The sequence below is a fragment of the Eptesicus fuscus genome, chromosome 19 (assembly GCF_027574615.1).
Source record: "Eptesicus fuscus isolate TK198812 chromosome 19, DD_ASM_mEF_20220401, whole genome shotgun sequence".
Lineage (NCBI taxonomy): Eukaryota > Metazoa > Chordata > Mammalia > Chiroptera > Vespertilionidae > Eptesicus > Eptesicus fuscus.
The window spans coordinates 11,293,432-11,313,983 of NC_072491.1; the positions used below are offsets into that span (position 1 = coordinate 11,293,432).

The 20,552-nt window shown below is 42.2% G+C and overlaps 1 protein-coding gene across 2 annotated transcripts in view; it reads right to left on the reverse strand.

Moving 5' to 3' along the window:
* Window positions 1–1,334: 1,334 nt before the first annotated feature.
* NIPAL2 (NIPA like domain containing 2) overlaps window positions 1,335–20,552 on the reverse strand; it is a 62,886-nt gene continuing 43,668 nt past the window's right edge. Inside the window, exons 5-12 of one of the 2 annotated variants that reach the window (XR_008554520.1) lie at window positions 17,787–17,908; window positions 12,954–13,050; window positions 10,428–10,563; window positions 8,398–8,486; window positions 6,617–6,680; window positions 3,706–3,800; window positions 2,651–2,801; window positions 2,115–2,175 (exon numbers count right to left, since the gene is read on the reverse strand). Coding sequence is in view for 1 of the 2 variants with exons in the window: in XM_008148515.3 (XP_008146737.2) it covers window positions 2,063–2,175; window positions 3,706–3,800; window positions 6,617–6,680; window positions 8,398–8,486; window positions 10,428–10,563; window positions 12,954–13,050; window positions 17,787–17,908 (716 nt within the window). In the remaining variant the exon portion in view is untranslated. Of the gene's footprint in view, window positions 2,176–2,650; window positions 2,802–3,705; window positions 3,801–6,616; window positions 6,681–8,397; window positions 8,487–10,427; window positions 10,564–12,953; window positions 13,051–17,786; window positions 17,909–20,552 lie in introns of both variants that reach the window. The other variant, XM_008148515.3, reaches the window with a different exon arrangement.

A 20,552-nucleotide genomic window follows, 5' to 3' on the forward strand; every position in this document is an offset into this window, starting at 1 on the left:
CCAAAACATCATCTCTCTGGGTCTCTAAGGGGAAAGTTAGCAGACCCCTGGTCTAGACAAATAGTCAGATGAGTCAGGTGTTGGCTAAAAGTCCCCAAATCCTGATGCCAAAAGGAGGACGGGGTTGGCTTTGGTTGCTGTCATGCACGGTGTAATTTTAAAACATCTTTACAAGCCGGCACGACGGAAAGTCTCATTCACCCTATTTTGGAGCAGCAAGATGGAAAGTAAAATCAGATCTGAATATAGTTTCTGTGTTACCTGGACTTCTAAAGCATGGTTTCATTGCTTATATATACACGTAAGTCAATGTCATTTCTCCAAGCTTTAAAAAAGATGCAAATGTTGATCTTTAAAGTATTGGTATTATGCTTTTATCTGTAGCAAAATTCTACAATGCTCAGAATCAAGCGCTGTGGCTATCATTTCAGTCCTACTTCAGGTAAAACTCTTTAGGCTAATGGTTTCCCCATCTTTGAACCAGTTTTAAGAGTCACCAGAAGCCTGTAGGTTAAGACACCAGACACATTTCCGAGCTGAGCCGGCCAGTGCCAACACGCTGGGCCAATTCGGTAAAACATGCCATATAATTACGACTGTTTTATTTGAATTAATGGGACACTTTCCACAATGGCAGGAGTTCAAAAGCCAGACATGGGCTCTAGGTTATCATGCACACGTCGGCGACAGATTTGAATCTTGCCTTTGTGGTCAGGTTTTTTGGTTGGTCTGGTCAGGAGTGCAGGGTCTGACCAAGAACACAGCTCACAGACCTGCAGCCATGGAAACCGCAGTCTCCATAGGACGGCGATCAACAAGCTACACAAAGGCAAGTGGCTGGAACCTCGCTGTCCTGACAGGTCAGAGGGGACCTGAAGGTTTTGAAATGTCCTGAAGGATAGGGCCTATTATTTGATGTTGGTTACAATGAAGGCTAACTCTTTTCTCCTCGTTTAAACACTGGGTAGATTCATAAGTAGCTGATGATGATGGACGCTGCCTGCAGATGTGATCTTAGTTGACTTGTGACCAGTGGCAACAGAAAAGCCCTTCCGGGGACAGGAGCCCCGGGCTTCCTCTCTAGACTCAGGTGGACCACCTGGCTGTGTGTGTGCTTTGTCTAGGGTTTAAATGGCTGGGACCCCATGCTGTAACTGTGCCTTCTACCTGGGCGAATTTATAAAGCTTGAAATAATGACGTAGGGGAGAAACGCCGTGCTAGTGAAACTATCACCAGGAATTTAAATACGATTTTTTGAGACGTGTTAAGAGTTACAACATATAACTTATAACAACCCACATGATAAATTATAACAGCTAAGCAAACGAAGGCATAGGATATGAAGTTTTTTCTTCAGTTTCAATTCAAGTGTAATAGGATCTTAATAGCTGAAGGAAACGTCACCGTTCTATATTATTTAAAAAAACTGGTCCTAGTTCTTAGGGTTTTTTCCCTTAAGAAGCCAGCAAGGTCTTTAGGTTTGGTCTGTCCCATCTCAGAATGCCATTTGTAAATTCGAACTTAAAGGCACCCTTCATGTTTAAAGGAGGGGCATAGTAGGGCTGGTTTTCAGAAAAGATGACTCCCTGTTCTTATTGAGGAACAGAAAAGTGAGACCATGACGGGGCGGCTAAGAAGAGATTTCAAAAAATGATTTGCTCTCAAACCTGTGTTCCAGGAGTCAGGCTGCAGGGGTGGGGGAAGTGTCTCTTTAAAGCAAAGCAGCCGGCACTCCTGGACGCTGGGAGCAGCCAGATCGGGGCACGTTTCTGCGTGGCAGTTCTGCTCGGGGAGCCAGGCTCTCATTAGGATCCAGGCGGCCAGAGGCCCCGCTAGGGAGAGGCCACGGGTGTGGGGGGCACTTCAAGTTACATTCCAGGCGAGCATTAGACTGTCAGAGCGCAGGGGGGCCCGAGTGTCCGCAGAATGGAGGTGGGCAGAGACCTGGAACGCACGCGAGCACATGTCAGCGATAAATAGCTGCTGACACAAATGGAACATGTGCAGCTTTTTAAGAAGGTGGGATCGAGTAACAGGCCCACAGCCATCGCTCTCGGCACTTTAGACCTCTTTCTTCTCTCCACTTGGGCTCTTTGTTGAGTCACTTCCATCAGGCAGGGTTCCACGGGATAAACCGTTTGAATCTGGCTGTATTTTATCCAGCGTTTGTTTCCCTGCGGAGATAATAATCACACAGAAATCTTTCGAGCTCTTATAGAAGCGTAAGTCTTCGTAATGTCTCCTCTATCTAGGCCACGTTTATTCCCCCCTTTTTATACGATGTGGTCACCCTCGAAGCAGAAGAGGAAAACGCCAGCGGGGGGAAGGCCCAGGGGACTCCATGCCCCTCGCCATGTGGTCAGCACTGCCCAGGGGAGAGACTGCCACGCCGGGCACGGAGACCAGCCCGGGTTGGCCAGGAGGTGAACACGATGCCTTCCCCCATCTCCAGAGCTTTCTCCCCGGAGTCCCGTCTTTTACGTTGAGCCTAACGCACAGGACTACACGGAAAGGCCGCCTTTCAGAGTGGCTTCTAACCGCCACGGATCCTATGCGTGGGGCTTTGTGAAACGAAAAAGAGTGGAAAGTAAGTGAACTTTATTTCCTACCGAACCTCTGACCACACAGGTCACCACCGCTAATGCACACCTTGCCACGAACGCCAGTTCTTAATTCTTGCCCTGAACGCTCTTAGCCGATCGGAGGGCTCACGTGGGAAATGGAGCACAGAATTCACGGGGCCACGTGTTCTCAGGCGTGCGGACGAGGCTTTAATGGCTTGTACTTCAAAGGCTTGGTCCTAACAGAACGGTGGAGGAACCTGTGAGGACACCACGACTCCTGTCTAGGCACCTACAGGTCACCCCCAATCCCTAGCAAAGCTGGAGACTATTGGGGGGCGGACACAGTGGAGGGTGTCCTTCGTCCTGGACATTGCTTCTGCGGGCTGCAGGACTAACGCGAGCGAGCGATTCTCAGGGAAAGTAAGGAGCTAACGGGAAAGATGATGCAGGTTAAAGGGACCAGGATGAACGAGGGAAGGAGGAGGGGAGAAGCCACTCATGGTCAGGGGTCTGGGGAGAAGGTCACCCTTGGCCTCACAGTGCACAGGCCGCCTTCCCCAGGGACGATGTTCCCTGGCAGCCTGGCCTCTGCCCTGCCCTGTCCCTCCAAGGCCCCCCCGAGCACCGGGGTGGCTGCTAGGAGCCGTCCCTGTTCCTCTCCTCCTCTTTTCCAGTTTAAGGAAACTCACAGAGGAAATCGGCAACATCACCCAAATCAAGAGAACAGGGTCAGTTCTTTTGTAGCCTGTGTCCTGTGCAAACCCGACATCCAAATAGGTGAGCATTAGCACAGTTAATGATAATACCAGAGGTGATGCTTTAAGTGCTTATGTTTTGAAAATAATTATGTTTTCTGTGAATTTAACACCCGAAATCAGCGGTCGGCAAACTGCGGCTCGCGAGCCACATGCGGTTTGCCGACCACTGACCTAGACTCTCGATTCCAATAATTACAGGCTGTTGTTGTTCCTTGTGATTAAGCCCCTATCCCAGGGGTCGGCAAACTCATTAGTCAACAGAGCGGCAAACCGTGGCTTTTAGGAGCTACAGTTTGCCGACCACTGCCCTAAATAATACCAGCAATGATTAATTTATGAGGATAACATTTTCTATTGCAAATGAAAGAATATACACTTTTACCGGGAATAGTCCCCAAGTCAATGTAAGACTGTGGCAGATGTTCCTTCTCTCGATGTCTTGTGACCAAAAACACACCCAGGAATGACAGAAAACACCTGTAAGAAGAACATGAATACAGAATGCTGAAACAACGCATGGTATTAAATAACAGCCCCATATTCCACATGATGGCATACATTCCACTGGTTTTGTTCTTTCTGTTTCCCATGGTAAGCTGCCTAAAACTTGTCTTAATTGCTGCAGCCAATAATATTTGTCCTCAGAACCAAGCCTTGGAGAGCTTCCAATAAATCTCTGCCCCAGCTTTCCACCATCTGGAGACTAATTCAGGCTCTAAACCCTTTGGGTAGACATTAAGTCTCATTTTCTATCCATGCATGCCCAGACCCATTACTGGCATGCAAAACGAGCACACACACACACAAAAATAATTTATTCTTTAATTTTCTAAGAAATTTAGTTGTCCTTGGCCATAAGAATAGTCACAGTTTCCAGATCCCAGAAGTTTAGCCTTGCCCAACTATCTTATGAAATTGCATTTTCAAGATAGATGGTTTTCTGTGCTGAGAGTAGTCTGTGCTCCAGTTCGCATAACAACGGTCATGCAGAATACCAGATAAAATGTCCATATACCCAAAGCAATCTACAGATTCAGTGCACTCCCCCTTAAAATACCAATGGCATATTTCACAGACCTAGAACGAACTCTCCAAAAATTCACCTGGAATAAAAAAAAGACCCCAAATAGCTGCAGCAATCCTGAGACAGGAGAACAAAGTAGGAGGGATCTCAATACCAGATATCAAACTGTATTACAAAGGTAATGATGCAGGTTAAAGGGACCAGGATGAACGAGGGAAGGAGGAGGGGAAGAAGCCACGCATGGTCAGGGGTCTGGGGAGAACATCACCCTTGGCCTCACAGTGCACAGGCCACCTTCCCCAGGGACAATGTTCCCTGGCAGCCTGGCCTCTGCCCTGTCCCTCCAAGCACCGGGGCTGTCTGGACTCCATTGTATTTTCTTGCCTCCTCTGTCAAATATTGAACATAGACCCAAACCACTCAATTAATATTTGACAGAGGAGGCAAGAAAATAAAATGGAGTCCAGACAGTCTCTTCAATAAATGGTGTTGGGGAAATTGGACAGATACATGCAAAAAAATGAAACTAGACCACCAACTTACACCATACACAAAAATAAACTCAAAATGGAATAAGGACTTAAACGTAAGATGGGAAACCATAAAAATCTTAGGAATCCACAGGCAGCAAAATCTCAGACATATGCCAACTCAATTTCTTTACCGATACAGCTCCTAGGGCAATGGAAACTAAAGAGAAAAAAACAAAACAAATGGGACTACATCATAACAAAAAGCTTCTGCACAGCAAAAGAAACCATCAACAAACAACAAGAAAGCCCACTGCATGGGAGAACATATTTGCCAATGTTATCACCGATAAGGATTTAATGTCCAACATTTACAGGGAACTCATACAACTTAACAAAAGGAAGATAAACAACCCAATCAAAAAATGGGCAATGGACCTAAATAGATACTTTTCAAAAGACAACATACAGAAGGCCAAGAGATATATGAAAACATGCTCAAAGTCACTAATCATCTGAGAGATGCAAATCAAAATGATAATGAGGTACCATCTCACACCTGTCAGAATGGCTATCATCAACAAACGACAAGTGCTGGCGAGGATGTGGAGAAAAAGGAACCCTCGCGCACTGTTGGTGGGAATGCAGACTGCTGCAGCCACTGTGGAAAACAGTATGGAGTTTCCTCAGAAAACTAAAAATGGAACTCCCATTTGACCCAGTGATCCTACTCCTAGGAATATGTCCTAAAGAAACTAGAAACACCAATCAGAAAGGATGTATGCACCCCTATGTTCATAGCACAACTTACAATAGCTCAGATTTGGAAACAGCCTAAGTGCCCATCAGCAGATGAGTGGATTAGGAAACTGTGGTACAACTACACAAAGGAATACTATGCTGCTGTAAAAAAGAAGGAATTCCTACCATTTGCAACAGCATGGACCTGGAGAGCATTATGCTAAGTGAAATAAGCCAGTCGGAGAAAGATAAACATCACATGATCTCACTCATTTGTGGAATATAATGAACAACATAAACTGATGAACAAAAACAGATCCAGAGACAGAGAAGCATCGATCAGACCTTCAAACCTCAGAGGGAAGGTAGGGGAGGGTGGGGAGAAGGGGGAGAGATCAACCAAAGGACTTGTACATATGCATATAAGCCTAACCAATGGACACAGACACCAGGGGGTGAGGGTGCAAGGACACATATGTAATACCTTAATAAAGAAAAAAAATCATTAAGCATTATTGGACTGCCATTTGGAATCAACGGATGATCCTATACCTCAGTGATCCTCCGTCAAAGTCCTATTCTCTGCAAGGATGTCGGCAATGATGCCCAGCAATGAAGGGTTAAAGCTGGGCACCCAGATCCAGGAAAGGGATGTCACCAATCTGATGGCATTAGGTCCAAAGCTAGACCTGCCCATCGTGGTCTTTTATTCTAGGTGATCCTCGAGGTGTCCACAGTTCCCTGATTGAGACCTAACCTAGGGCTCCCCAAGGGTGAGACAGGTCTGCTATAGTATGAAAAGGCATGAAGTAGCTACAAGGAGCCAGTGGCTGGAACGGAAAGTCCCCAGTGTTTCAGAACCCTCAGACAGATACCTAAGTCACAAAGTCAAAGTCACTGAGCCTTGTGTCGGGTGTGAAATTGAAAAATGTTTTCTTTAGGAGCCCAGGAAATGGTTGTTCTATAATTTTCCAGTTTTCTATGCCTCACGTACAATGCCAACAATCCTACATAAAGGTAATAGAACTTCATATACCTTACCTCAGACATTTACTCACCCAAAAAAGTATATAAACATAGCGAGAAAAGCTGCACCCAGGAATTCCTTATAAAATACGATGCCTATAACAGGAACAGAAGATAACATTTTAGGATAAGAATATTTACAAAAAGCTACACCTTGTTTTTCAAATCACGTCAATAGAGGAGGCCCCCTTTAGCCTCGGTTTCGCTTTCTGTGGTTTCCGTTACCCAGGGTCAAAAATATTAAATGAGAAATTCCAGAAGTAAACAATTCATAGGTTTTAAGTTGCAGGCTGTCCTGAGTTGCATGATGAAGTCCCACACCCCCGGGACATGAGGTGTCCCTCTGTGCAGCATAGCCATGCTGCCTACACTTAGGTAGCAGCCGTCCTGGTAGTCAGGCTGACTATGTGGTAGTGCAGAGCCTGTGTTCAAGTCACCCTTCATTTACTTACTAATGGCCCCAAAGCACAAGAGGAGTGATGCTGGCAATTTGGACATGCCAAAGAGAAGCCAGAAAAATGTACTAACTACTTTTAAAAATTTGCCCACTGGCCCTGACTGGTTTGGCTCGGTGGATAGAGCGTCGGCCTGCGGACTGAAGGGCCCCAGGTTCAATTCCGGTCAAGGGCATGTACCTTGGTTGCAGGCACATCCCCAGTGGGGGGTGTGCAGGAGGCAGCTGAAAGATGTTTCTCTCCCATCGATATTTCTGACTCTCCCTCCCTCTCCTTTCCTCTCTGTAAAAAAATCAATAAAATATATATATTTTTAAAAATTGCCCACTGGCAGTCACATTGTTTGCCATGAAGTAAAAAAGATGAGCCAATTAGGAAACAGATAATGCCCTACCTACAGGAAATGAAATCTCAATATTGGTGAATTCATCCAATGAGCCAAAGAACCAATACCAAACAGCAGGAGTGATGTACCTGGATCTACTGTATTTGGGTTGGAACCAAGTTTAAATTTCATTCTTTTTAAAAAACACTATTGTGTCTGACACATTAAAAAACTGTCCATAAAAAAAAAAAAAAAAAGAATGCAATAGTAGAAAAATAGAGGCCAGAACAGCAGAAGCAGTCGTTTCTGTTTTCATCTGTCTGGCCTTCCTGAAACACTGGGTTCTGCTTTGGGCCCCACTCTCTGATCAAGGTGGTGAAGGCCAGAGAGGGAAGAGTTAATGGACCTGGGACGTTTGGCCCAAAGACAAGACACAAGAGAACCCTTCCACTGGTCTCATCACCAGCGGGGCTGGCAAAGAGAAGACTTCAGAAAGCAGAACCAAGATGAATGTCTTGAATTCACAGGGAGGCTAATTTCTGTCCAATATAAGGAAATAATTTCTAATAATTAGAGCTCTCCAAATAATTAGAGTAATTTAAACCTGGAATGAGCTGTCTCGGGAGGTGGAGAGCCTTGGGGAGCATTCGCACACAGTACAAGAGCATGTCCTAGAGCCGTGGTCGGCAAACTGCGGCTCGCGAGCCACATGCAGCTCTTTGGCCCCTGGAGTGTGGCTCTTCCACAAAATACCACGGCCTGGGCAAGTCTGTTTTGAAGAAGTGGCATTAGGAGAAGTTTAAAAAATTTGGCTCTCAAAAGAAATTTCAATCGTTGTACTGTTGATATTTCGCTCTGTTGACTAATGAGTTTGCCGACCACTGGCCTAGAGGGTGTTATGGATGAAACTCAGACACTGTGTGAGGCTGGCAGGATACGGGTTACGCAGATCCTAATAACCGAAGGATTCCTTGATTTTCTTACATGCCTGTTGTGGGGGTAGAACACCTGAGTACAGAAAGCCAAAACTCACCTGCAATAATGGCACTGGTTGTGAAGAACATATGGTTAACGGGCACCACCGTGGCTGTATTGTAGAGTTTCGTGGCTTGATTCAGGAACCTAGAGCAGAAGGCATTTACTGAAGCTCTGGCTTTAAGAGATGCTCAGCAATAAGTTAACAATAACATCAAGAAATGCATGTTCTTCAGCTACAACTACAAAGGGAAAGGAAGTGCAGTAAAAGGGCATTTCCAATCAGCAGTCATAGCTTATATGCATCTGATGTATGAGATCAGATGTCAGGTTTTATGGTCTGTTTAAACCAACAACAGTAACAATGAAAAGCAATTAATCATATTCTGAGGCCACAGAAGTTTGAGTTGGAAGCAATTCAAGCTGCTGGACCGGTATCACACTGCGGCTGATTCATTACGATAGACCCTAGAATCTGTTAAATATCATATCGAGGGAATAGTATAGCTATGCCTTGACATGCCACGTGCCAAGAAAGAAGATGGAGAAGGAAAAGGAATGTTTAATGTTTCAAAAACAATGCTGAGGGCTCCAGCTGCAGAGCACATGTGGGAACTCGGCTTCTCACTTTGGCCACCAACCGAATTCAGGTTCCCGCACTGTGCCGTGCTGCTCCGCCAGGGACTAGAACCTTCTCTAGAGCAGTGCATTGCACTGACATCACCTGGGTGCTTTCAAAAAGCATGAATGCTTAGGTCCTATTCTTGAGCAATTGAAAAAATAATAATTTTTGTGGGCAGAGCCCAGGTCTGCCTGTGCAAGTATATACATGCGTGCATGTGTGTATTCACATATACACATATATATGTGTAATTAAGCCTCCTCGGGTAATTTTAATGGGCAGCCAGGGCTGAAAGCCACAGTTCTCCAGTTCTAGTGTGTTCACAAGCTCCAGTGTGAAAGGTGCAGGGACCGAAACAAGGTAATTTAAAGTGGGATAAGGGCGATAAGAACGCGTTTACCTGTGCTGTATCTACCTTTTAAATTCATCAAGCAGAGTTCAAAGATAATGATGCTAATCATTACATTCTAAAAGGTAGCAGAGCAGCCCTGATTAATTCAGAAGAAGAGACAAAACAGCAAGACTCAAGTATTAGAAACACACTCGGTCTTATAAGGAAATGACTAATGAAACAGTGACAAAACATTGGTTTCTCCAGTAATTGTCCACACTCCTAGTTACAGGGCCTATAGCCAACCCCTGACAATGAGACTTGACTTCTAGGACTAAGAAAGGAACCAATCTCTTCCTGAGTTTGGGCTCTGACTTCCTCGCTGGCACTGGGATGGTGGTGGCTTTGCATAGCATTTTGGGGGTAAACAGAAAACTTTCTGGTTGATTCGAGAGTCTAGCAGGCAAAGGCATCCTCACCATGTGAAACGGAGGGGAAGCTATTGGAGCAGAGGGGTGGTGGGGCGGGGGGGGGGGGGGGGGAGGGGGGGAGGCGGGGAGAGCAGAAATTAAAAATGTTCCATGTCACCACTATTAGGCCCCAAGAGAAACATAAAACAATCATCCCACAATCCCTTGGGTACGAAGCAAATTCTGGCCAAAGATACAAAGTTCTGGGGAAAGGATTTCCCTCCCGGCCAAACGTCTGGTTTTGTCCATCTCTGGGCAATTAATGAGCATGAGCTAAGAAGCGAAGGTGAAGGGTTCATGTATTTCCTATACTTAGAAATGAAATCTGGATGTGGACCTGCCCCTTTGATTTATTGCTAATGACAACCTGTGTACGATGGATATTAATTACAAGCAGAAGAGCATCAGGAAAGTATCAAAGTGCACTTAGCTGGATTGTGGCTGCACTTTAGAGCTCACAAGATGTGAAGGCAATGCTCAGTAAAAACGTCTGATTGGATGTGAAGGATATTGCAAGGCATGTTAGCTGAGGATAAGCCGTAGACCCTTCACCCTTCTAAATCAGTTGCATCTAATTTTAATTATCATCTGAAGCCAAGAAAGACTGATGCTCAGAGCAGCACAGGAATGCTGAAAGATGGGTGAGGACATGGAAGCTAACTTACTTGACTTGGAAAACACAAGACGCTATCATGATGATAAACATTATATAGAAGATGGGATAAGTTAGCTGCATTTTATCCGTCACAGAAAAAGTGATCATGCCCGAGACAGCTTTCACGGAAATAACAGTCAATGAGGCTGAAAAACAAAACAAAGGACACACATAAAATACATACCTGAGACAGGATGACACATACGTATTGTAAGCGTACATGGTACAGGGGTCAATACCCCACTTATGCTTTACGCATGAAGACTCTAGCTAAGCAGTAGCCCTGGTGTTTAAGCTGGGCTGGGCTTCAGATTGGCTTCTATCAGCTGAAAATCTGCTGTGTGACTGTGCTTTTTATCTTTGGAGTAAGATGCTTATTTTCCAGCCGTAACTGTTGAAAGGCTGCTATAGAGGTTATAATTACTAATAGATGGGAAAGGAGAAAACAATGAAGGGAGGAGATAAGAAAAGTCAGATTGTCCACGTGACATTAATGGGAAAATAACTATGAAGCTATACCGAAAAAAAAAAAAAAATTAAAGCCAAATAGATATGAAGACCGAAAAGTGAAAAGAGCCCACTCTGTGAGTTGACTAAGAGTTGTACTTAGTCTATGCATGAACCCTTTGTTAATAAGTGCCTAGAAGTTTCATTAAAATATTTTTTGAAGAAGACACTAATAGGAAGCAGGACCAGAGCTGAGTATGCATTTCTCAGAGTCAACCATAAATCTAAGATTTACATAAGCATGTCTACACATTTTCTATGCTGAAGAGGAACCTGTTCCTTATGAGAGAACACGTTTTTCTTAGTTCCAAATAGCAATGAAGAAAAAGTGACCTGACAAGGTTATATCAATGTGAACGCAATGCAGCATTTTCTGGAAACACCATGTTTCGGTGGGAAGAAGACAGGGCTTCCTTTTTGCCTAGGTCCCTTGAAATTACGTTACCTATGGTTCCATAAATTAGCTGAAAGCTACAGAAAAAGAAAGAGTTTTACATGAAATCAAATATAATTATCAGTCAAAGGCAATGGGAAGGAGAGAAATACTGTTTTTGTTGCTGCTGATATCTGGTCATAATATATCTGAACTTGACTCCTTTTAGTTTCTGAAAAGGAGATATATATATATATATGATGTGTTAAAAATAGCAGGTGAAGTGTTCCAACCAGGAAAAGCCTTCTAGAATCTCCTTTTCCAAAAACTGAAAGTATACTTAAACTTGAAGAGTACTAGGGCACACTTCCAAATTAGGTATTTTCTTTCTGTTGTAAGTCACACTTAACAGAGGAGACCTGGTAATAAATTCTAAAAACAAACCCCCCAATCCCAACTAAGAGGCCCTTACAACTGGGCACCTCTTCATTTTAAAATGTCTTTTGACCTGACCTTTTATGTATTTTTCTACAGAGTATGACAACAGTCATATCTCAGCGAATCTAGGGAATGTCAAGTATCTATTGAGATGTGTGTTACTTGATGGTTTAAGTTTGTCAAGTTAGCTCTTGAGGGACCTTGATTTCCTCCTAAACCCGTTGCTTGTAATTAGAGCACAATGCGATTATGGTCCTGTAGTCTGAACAGCTTGGATTCCCAAAGGGATCACTGATGGAGAAACAGCTGAACACACTGTTCCATTAGCCGCAGAACTTCAGGATTGCCAAAGCCCTTAAAGGTCACCGACTTTTAAAAAATCATCTAATTCAACCACCACCTGATGTTAAATTATACTTAAACACAAAATAAAAACAAAACTGGAATTCTTTACCAAACAGCTAAACCAACTATTAGTTGCTAGAGTTGATCATTGCATTTTCAAAGCATGCACAATCACCAACTGATTAATCACTATTTATTATAACTCTGAAAGTTATTTCTAGACTGGTATCAAGTTCTCCTAAGATTTTATTTTGGTGGGGGGAGGGTGGTTGATGAGGACAGATGGAAATACAAAATTGTAATGCAGTCTCACTCTAATATTGTATATATAAAAATAGAAAGTACTTACGTGTACACAGAAAAAAAGATTAGAAGAACCTACATACTCTAGGTAGTGGGGTTACGAATAAATTTTAAACTAATTTTTTAAAACTATACAAATACACATGTTCGTTTAAGAAAATTTGGAAAATGCAGAAAAGCCTGAAAAGAAAAATGAAAATCACTTGTAACCTCAACACTCAACTCCAAGTCATTCTTAACATGGGGGAAATATTTTTGTAATTATTTTTCTATCTTTACATTTTTCAATTATTTCTAAGAAAAAAAATCCTAAAGTATTCAGAGAGCAAATATAATGACCAAAAAGTAAAAAATTGTTAAATATATTTTTTAAAGAATTAAATATATATCAATTTTAGTAATAGACATGCAAAGTCTAGTTTACATAATTGAGACTCAGTTTCTTTCTATAAATCAGAGTTGAAAAGTAGAAACAATGAGAAAGGAATAGAATGCTCAAGTATTTTCCTTCAAATCTTTTTGAGTTAGCATGGCTAGATTAGAAAATTAGGAAACACAATATATCCTTACCTAGAAGTGCCACCAGGGTTAGAAGAATCACAATGTGCTTCATTCCTTTTCTTTTATAGAAATATAGGAGAATGCAGAAAATTAATATCTCTAAAATCTGGAAATAAAATAAAAAGTGTTCAGTATAAATTATTTTATACAAAGTCTTCAGAATGTCACACTTCTTGGATTTTGCAAGTTATGAGAGTTGGTGAGGTGACTAGAGTCCCTAAGGACAACTATAAACATAGGAGAACAATACTTAAAATCTCAGCTGTCCAGACCCAGAGCTCTAACATCACCTACATGCCAATGGTGCCCAAAGCTAGATCTCCAGTCCTGACCTCCCTACAACTCCAGTCTCATGTGTCCAACTATCTACTAGACATCTCCACATGCATGTTTAACAGCCATATCCCACGAGTATGGGCAACAGTTAACAGAGTGGCAAACCGCGGCTCGCGAGCCGCAGTTTGCCGACCACTGCACTAGGGGATGGTCCAACCCGCACCAGCCCAGATGGCCTTTTCTCCTCCCCAGCATTGGCAGTCCTCAGATTGCTCCTGCCTTTGGGCCTCTGCACTAACTGTGCTGCCTGGAGGGGTCTTTCCCTGATCTTTGCACAATGGCTCCTCTGGACACTCAGCTCTCAGCTTAAAGGTCACCTCCCCTGGGAGGTCTTCCCTGACCACTTTGATCTAACAGAGCCACCTAGTCATCCTATCCCACCCCCGACTTCAGGTGGCCACTGTGAGCATGTTATCATCTGTCATACTTCCTGTTCATGTACTTAGGTGTTTCCTGTCTACCTCCCCACTAGACACCAGCTCTATGAGGACTGGTCCTTATCCTTATCGGCTGAGTGTGCCACCCTGTCCCCAGTATTTAGGGAATTGAGAAAATTACACCTCAAATTTATGATGAACAACATGCCGAAAAACAGACCTAACTCTAATAAACTGAAGGTTCAATAAATATTGACTAAATGTCTAAATTTTCCTACCCCCAAGAAAACTCTAGTGTAAGCCTGAGTTCTCAATTTTATTTTTGTTTTAACATTTTTTTTTGAGGTCCTTAAGATAACCTGAAGCAACTCTTTTTTTTTTTTTTTTTTCCCAAAGAGATGGTATCCATGGACTGAAATAATATGAATGTTTACTTTTCTGACATCAGACAAGTAAACATACCAACAATAGTTGTTTTTATTTTCTTAAAAATTACTAGAATTAGGCACTTCACTACTGTTAGGGCTGCATTGTACTTATGGAGCTCGAAGTCAACAACCTCTCCTTTTCCATTGAAGGTTTTGCCTGTTGGTTTGTTTTTTCCTTTAATCCTTGTGGGCACGGAGAGCAGCAGGACCAAACCTTCTTCATTTAAAAACCTTTTCATCTACAATGGAAAATTAGGTCATCCCTTAGTCTTCCTTTCCTGGTAAATTAAACCAATTATTTTAACTCTTCCTTATAAGGCTTATTTGCCAGGCCTTTGATTCAGCCAAGCAGCGCTACAAAAGCGACTGAACAACTGTCTCTGCCTTCCCGAAAGCGGCCATCAGAACACTGGGTGTCCCAGCCTTTGTACCACTCATCGATTGTTAAGAGAAATATCCCTCTTGGCTTGGTCTCTGCTCAACCACAGCTTCCATTTCTCACAGGACACAGGGACCACAGTTCCCACTGATGGAGAGAAGCAAGCGCTTCCTCACTAACACGGAGCGTGTCAGCTAAATGGATGAGCATGCCGATTATTAATTTTTTTTTGGTGGGGTGGGGGTGGGGCGGGGATGAGGGTTGTTATCAGTTCTAAAACTCATGTATGACTTTTTGTAAACCCACTTCTGAGGCTTCAGATAAATAAAACATGGGTTCCTATTATTCATAGAACGACTGCAGTTGCCCTGGGTTCTGTCTTGTGTTAAGACGTCATGGCGCTCCCAGGAATAAAATATGTAAACAGCATGAATTAATGTTAATTTTTTTCTAGCAACATTTCCCCCCTCTGTGGAAATATCAATATTAGAGAAGCTGTGATTTCTGCAGGTTGCTGCAACCCACAAAGAGGCTGCTTTGCTGCTATCTCTGAGGTCAGAAATAGTAACAGCGCTTACTGCATGCTCACCACATGCTTTACTTGTACTAATTCATGGAGCCCTCACAGCAGCTTTGGAGTGGCACTCTTATTATCCCCATTTTACAGATGGGGAAACCAAGGCTCAGAGGGGTTTTGCTGGCTGGGCAAAAGAGCAGTTTTAAGTACTGTAGTTATGATCTTTGCAGTCATGGTTTACAGAAAAGCACAGAACCTGCCACATCCAAGGATTAAATATTAATTACTTAGATGTTAACAGATTTAAACCAAACTTTAGATCAAGATCTTAGTATGTAATTGGTAAGTTCTGGTCTTTAGAGATGCAACATCTAACAAATTAAATTTCAAACCAAGATAATATAGGTCTATTTCCCTTAGAGTCTAATGCCAACAGTGTTATTCAAATGTGACTTTATTAAAGGTTTATTTTATGCTGTCTTATAAATATCTGGAATTATATACATTTTTGGTGCATTTACTTTCAAATATATTTTTATGGGACTATGGATCTCTCCCAGGACTGTGAAATTTCTGCTACAGAAATTCCTCTCTCTACCCAGGACGACTAATAAATTGAGTTGACTTTGGAAAATGGCAAAATGCACTTAATTTCAGATTTTTTGTGTGGAAACATAAGGTTTAATAAAAAGTAGCCTTATTCTTTTAAAATGTTTTCTCTGGTGTTAAAACAATATAAGATACATCATCATCTAACAATGTTGTTTATTCCCCCCCAAAATAAGTCTTGATGCATCTTTAATCTCCAAAGGATTTAACTTGGGCTATTAAATTTCTGATCATAAACTATGGGACCCTTTTCTCACTGGATGAACAATTTGTTTTGCCTATAGACAAAGAATAACATGTGTGGGTAGGACTTCAAGTTTAGACTCTCATGAAATACAGAACAAGTCCTTCTAGTTCTTAGATTTGAGGGATGACAGCTGCAGTAGTTAAAGTACTGGGTATGGTGAACAAGTAGGAAGATACAATGGGGTGGGCAGGCAGGAGACCTGAGTTGGAAAGCCCCATCCTAAAGGCTGATGGAGGGCAGGGGTAAGGGGAGCCTTCCAATATGAGAGAGGAGGGAGTTGAGGAGAGAAGATGGTGAGTTCAGTTGTTAAGATGCTACATTTGAAGAACCTCTGGGACATCCAGGCAGGGAAGAGTAATCAGTGGACAGATGAGAACTTGGATGTGCAGCTCAGAAGAGGCCTGGGGAGAACTGTAGGTCTGGATTTGGAAGTCCTTCTAAAGGAGGATGGTGGGGTGGGCAATGAGCTCACCCTAGGAAACCCTGGATGAATATTTAGCATGAATAGGTAACAGTGGTTGGCAGAAGAGAAGGAGGTGACTATCAAGAGTCTGGGATGGAATAGTTGGAGAAGAGGAGGAGAAACAGGGAAAACAAACTGAGGAAGCAGAGAGGCGAGCAGTTCGAGATGATGATGGGTCACGAGTAAATGCTGCTTAAGGTTCAGGAAGAATTAGGTCCCCCCCCCCCAAAAAAAAAAAAAAAAAAAAAGAAAGCAATTGCATTTGGCAATTTGTGGGGAGGGACCCACTAGATTATAACAAATGGTGAGTGAGTAGGAACTGAGAAAACAGAGGGGAATAAATGGTGGTGAGTGAAAGAGAAATAAGAGTTTATTAAAGGGTGTGTAGTATGTGAAGATTTTTTAAAAAAAAAAACAGAGGAATCTTTGTTGAGTAAGAGAAAGGGGTAGAGTGGATAGAGCGGGAGACTACAAAAAGAAAAGACCTATCAACATTTATGCTCCAGTGGTCAGAACTGTATATCGAGGATAGTAAGATATACAGAATTCTTGTCACATAGACGAGGAACTGCCAGGTAATAACGTAATACCAGGCAGTTCCTGCTGTGACAGCCCGAGTTACTCTTGGAACAAAAATTTTTACATAAGAGGCGTATAAAGCAGGATCGTACTGCGTCACCTGTTTTAATGGCAGAGGACTAGAGCAGATCGTTTTTTGAGGTCACGTCTACTCCTAAAATTACATGGTTCTGTGTGCTTTGATCCTTTTTACTGAATTCACAATTACTTTACCAATCCAGTTCTTGGTTAAATGCTCAACTATCCCAGTTTTGTTCTTGCTACCTGTCTTTCCTGTAATAATTCTTATTTTCCACCTAAACCGACTCCTGTAAAAAGTTACGTACCAATCACTTCAATCATGTCCTCTCTTTATACCCACCGGATATGGCCACTGCAGCAAATAAAGTATCCCAATTAGTGGCTTCCAATTTCTGTACCAGCTCATCCCATTCTTTCTTTTGCACATCTCTCAGCCTTCTCCTCCTGTGGCCTGCTTTTCCACGGACAGCCTATTGCATTGCTTTCAAGGAGAACTTTTTTGAAGAGAATATCTACTTTGAATAAAATTCAGGGAAGAAAAAGGGGTCTTCAGGCACCTCCCTTTGGACTTGGAAGAGAGGGTTTTGGGGGGTTTGTTTGTTTGTTTTTACTTTGAGTTGTCCTAAAACATGATGCTCTGAAATTTGCCAGATTCAATGTTGTGGAAATGGTTCCAGTCACGGGTCACCCTCAAGGATGGGATACCTGGGAAACTGGGGATGTCTATTGCTGAGCTAGTGTTTCAAATGCTTCCATGTTGGTCAAATATATTTGCATTGTAATGAGATATTAATGCTGAGAAGGAAAGATTGTGTTAGTTCTCTAATATCTGCAGGTACCAGCGGTCTAGATAACATAGCTCCGCCATAGTAATTAGAATGCTTACCACATAGATCAGGAACTGCCAGCCAACAAAGTAATACTGTACTGTTCTTGCAGAGACAGCCTGGGATATGTTTGGAGCAAAGTTCACCAACAAATATGATCCTGCAAATGCCAGTGTCATACCTTTAAGTAAAACAGAAAAGACAAAGCAAGTTGAAGAGAGACATTTTAATCTTTTGTTGATGTAAACATTACCTATAGACTGAGCATTACTCGTAAAAGTGCTGACAGTCCCGCCCTATTAAAATATAATTCATCAACCATCCCTAGATAGCGTCACACATTCACCTGATAGCATTACCTTTCAAGAGGGATAAGGGCCCTGGCCGGTGTTGCTAACTGGTTAGAGCGTTGGCCCGCGTACCAAAGGGTCATGGGCGGGTTCATTCCTGGGTTGTAGGTTCGTTCCCTCACCTCAGTGTGGGAAGCAACCAATTGATGTTTCTCTCACATTGATGTTTCTCTCTCTCTTCTATCTCTGTCCATGCTCTCTAAAAAATCAATGGAAAAAATATCCTCGAGTGAGGATTAATTTAAAAAAAAGAGGGATAAGGGCCAGGGAATGGTTGGGGCAGGACATAACTTCTGATTTTTCTCTGTTGTTCCAGACAGATCCTGGCCTACGCAGAGAAGTGCTCTAAGATGGGGAAGATCAGAACATGTGCATATGGAGATGTGAAAACCCAACCAAGCTGGCTGTTTGTGTTCTTATGGGCCAGTCAGTGCAAAATGGACCTAGATTTAGGTTTAGATGGCAGAGCCCAGAGGGTGGGGAGTCCATCACGTGACCATTTATTCTGCACTTACTCATCTTGGGAGCCTTACACACACACACACACACACACACACACGGATGATTTTACACTTAGAAACTCTGGTAAATGAGCATCTTAATCATTGCCACTTTTTTTGGCGTCCCTTTAGCAGAAATAATGAAGGTGAACATTGCCTTTGCTCTAAGATTTATCTAGTCCAATTTAGTATCTAGAATTCCAGGCATAGCTGAGTAAAATATCACATAATAAACCTATGAAAGGAATGTGTTACTGTCATCACTTTAACATAACTTAAAATAATGGAGGAAGGGCATGTGCTGGGGGAGTGGCCATGGATGGAGGGGTAAAGGAAGGACACTTCCAAATAAAACCGAAAGCTACTTATTTGTTAATAATTAGCAGCCTGAGAAAAAGTGACACACGTAGCCCTTTTCAGGTAGCACCCTTGAAAACATAATTCAGCTCACTCCGTCACTGAGGTCAGAGTGTTCTGTACATAATTGACAACCAGCATTGACTCCAACCCGAAACAATCCGATTTGTTGATAAAATCTCACACTTTGAAGACACCAATTTCCTCTTCTTCTTAGCCAAATGATTTATGACTTTGAACTCTAGTTTCTGAGAACAAAGAGCATCGATTTTTCACACAAGCTAAATAATAGCCTGTTCTGGGTACTGTAGAAGCTATAAAATAACTTTCATCGAGGTAACAATATATTCTGTAATGCTTTGTGAAGACAGAGATTACATACACAATTTTAAAAGCTTTTTCTAATGAGTTTTAAAAATAAAAAATACATTATTAAGAACTGTAATAAAAGGAAAATAATAAACACCATCTATAAGAACTTGGGCAAAATTATTGGTGAGCCTTGTCCTTTCTTTAGGAATAAAAATTCTTTTATAATTGTTCAATATTAGGTTTCTAGGAAGAAGGGTTTAATAAAAACAGTTTTGTAAACTTGGTAAAGTAGAATAAAAGCGCTGAATGCAATTTAGAAGTCTCAGAGACTTCCAACTTTCTTTTGTGAAATCCAAATTTCTTGTTTAGATTGAGCTCCTCTGCCAGCTATTTCTTTATCTCATTTAACTGTCTCTAGTGTCCTTTACATTTCTAAAAACTTACTTTTGGATGGGTAACATATGTATATGGTAGAAAATTCAAAAGGACACAAGGGTGATGCAGGAAGAGTTAAATCTCTCTTCTACCCTGATGCCTCCATCAGTTCCAAGTTCTTGAGGTTTCCTTTTCTGAGAGATACCTTATGCATGTGTATATGTGGGTGTGTATGACTTTTGGATTTCTTACACAGACAATATTATACACGCTCTTCTGTACTAGTATGTGTTTTATTTCTAATCAACAGAACATCGTGGAGAACGTTTCAGTATAGGCATGGCAGCCTCATCCTCATCGAGTCTGCATAGTGTCCCATTATACGGAGGTTGTGCTGCTTATTTAACTTTCCAATATGGTCCCCATGTCACATCCTGACACAACCCCTCTCCCCCACATCACATCTGCTTCCACATTTGTCTACTGTTCCCATTTATACCAATGTAGATTTTCACTGCATTTCAAAACTCCTTAAAAACAAATAAAATGACTAAGGATTCCACAATTATACACTGAGTGGTCAGATTATTATGATCTCTGAATGCATAATAATCTGGCCACTCAGGGTATATCCTATATAATAAAAGGTTAATATGTAAATTGTCCCCTCAACCAGGAGTTCAACCAGCAGGCAGGCCAGCCAGCCGCCCATGTCCCCTCCCCCTGGCCAATCTGGCCGGACCCCATCCATGCATGAATTCATACACCAGGCCTCTAATATATATATATATATATATATATATATATATATATATATATATATATACACACACACACACACACACACATACACACATATACACACACACACACATTTATACACTGAATGGCCAGATTATTATGTGTTCAGAGATCATAACAATCTGGCCAT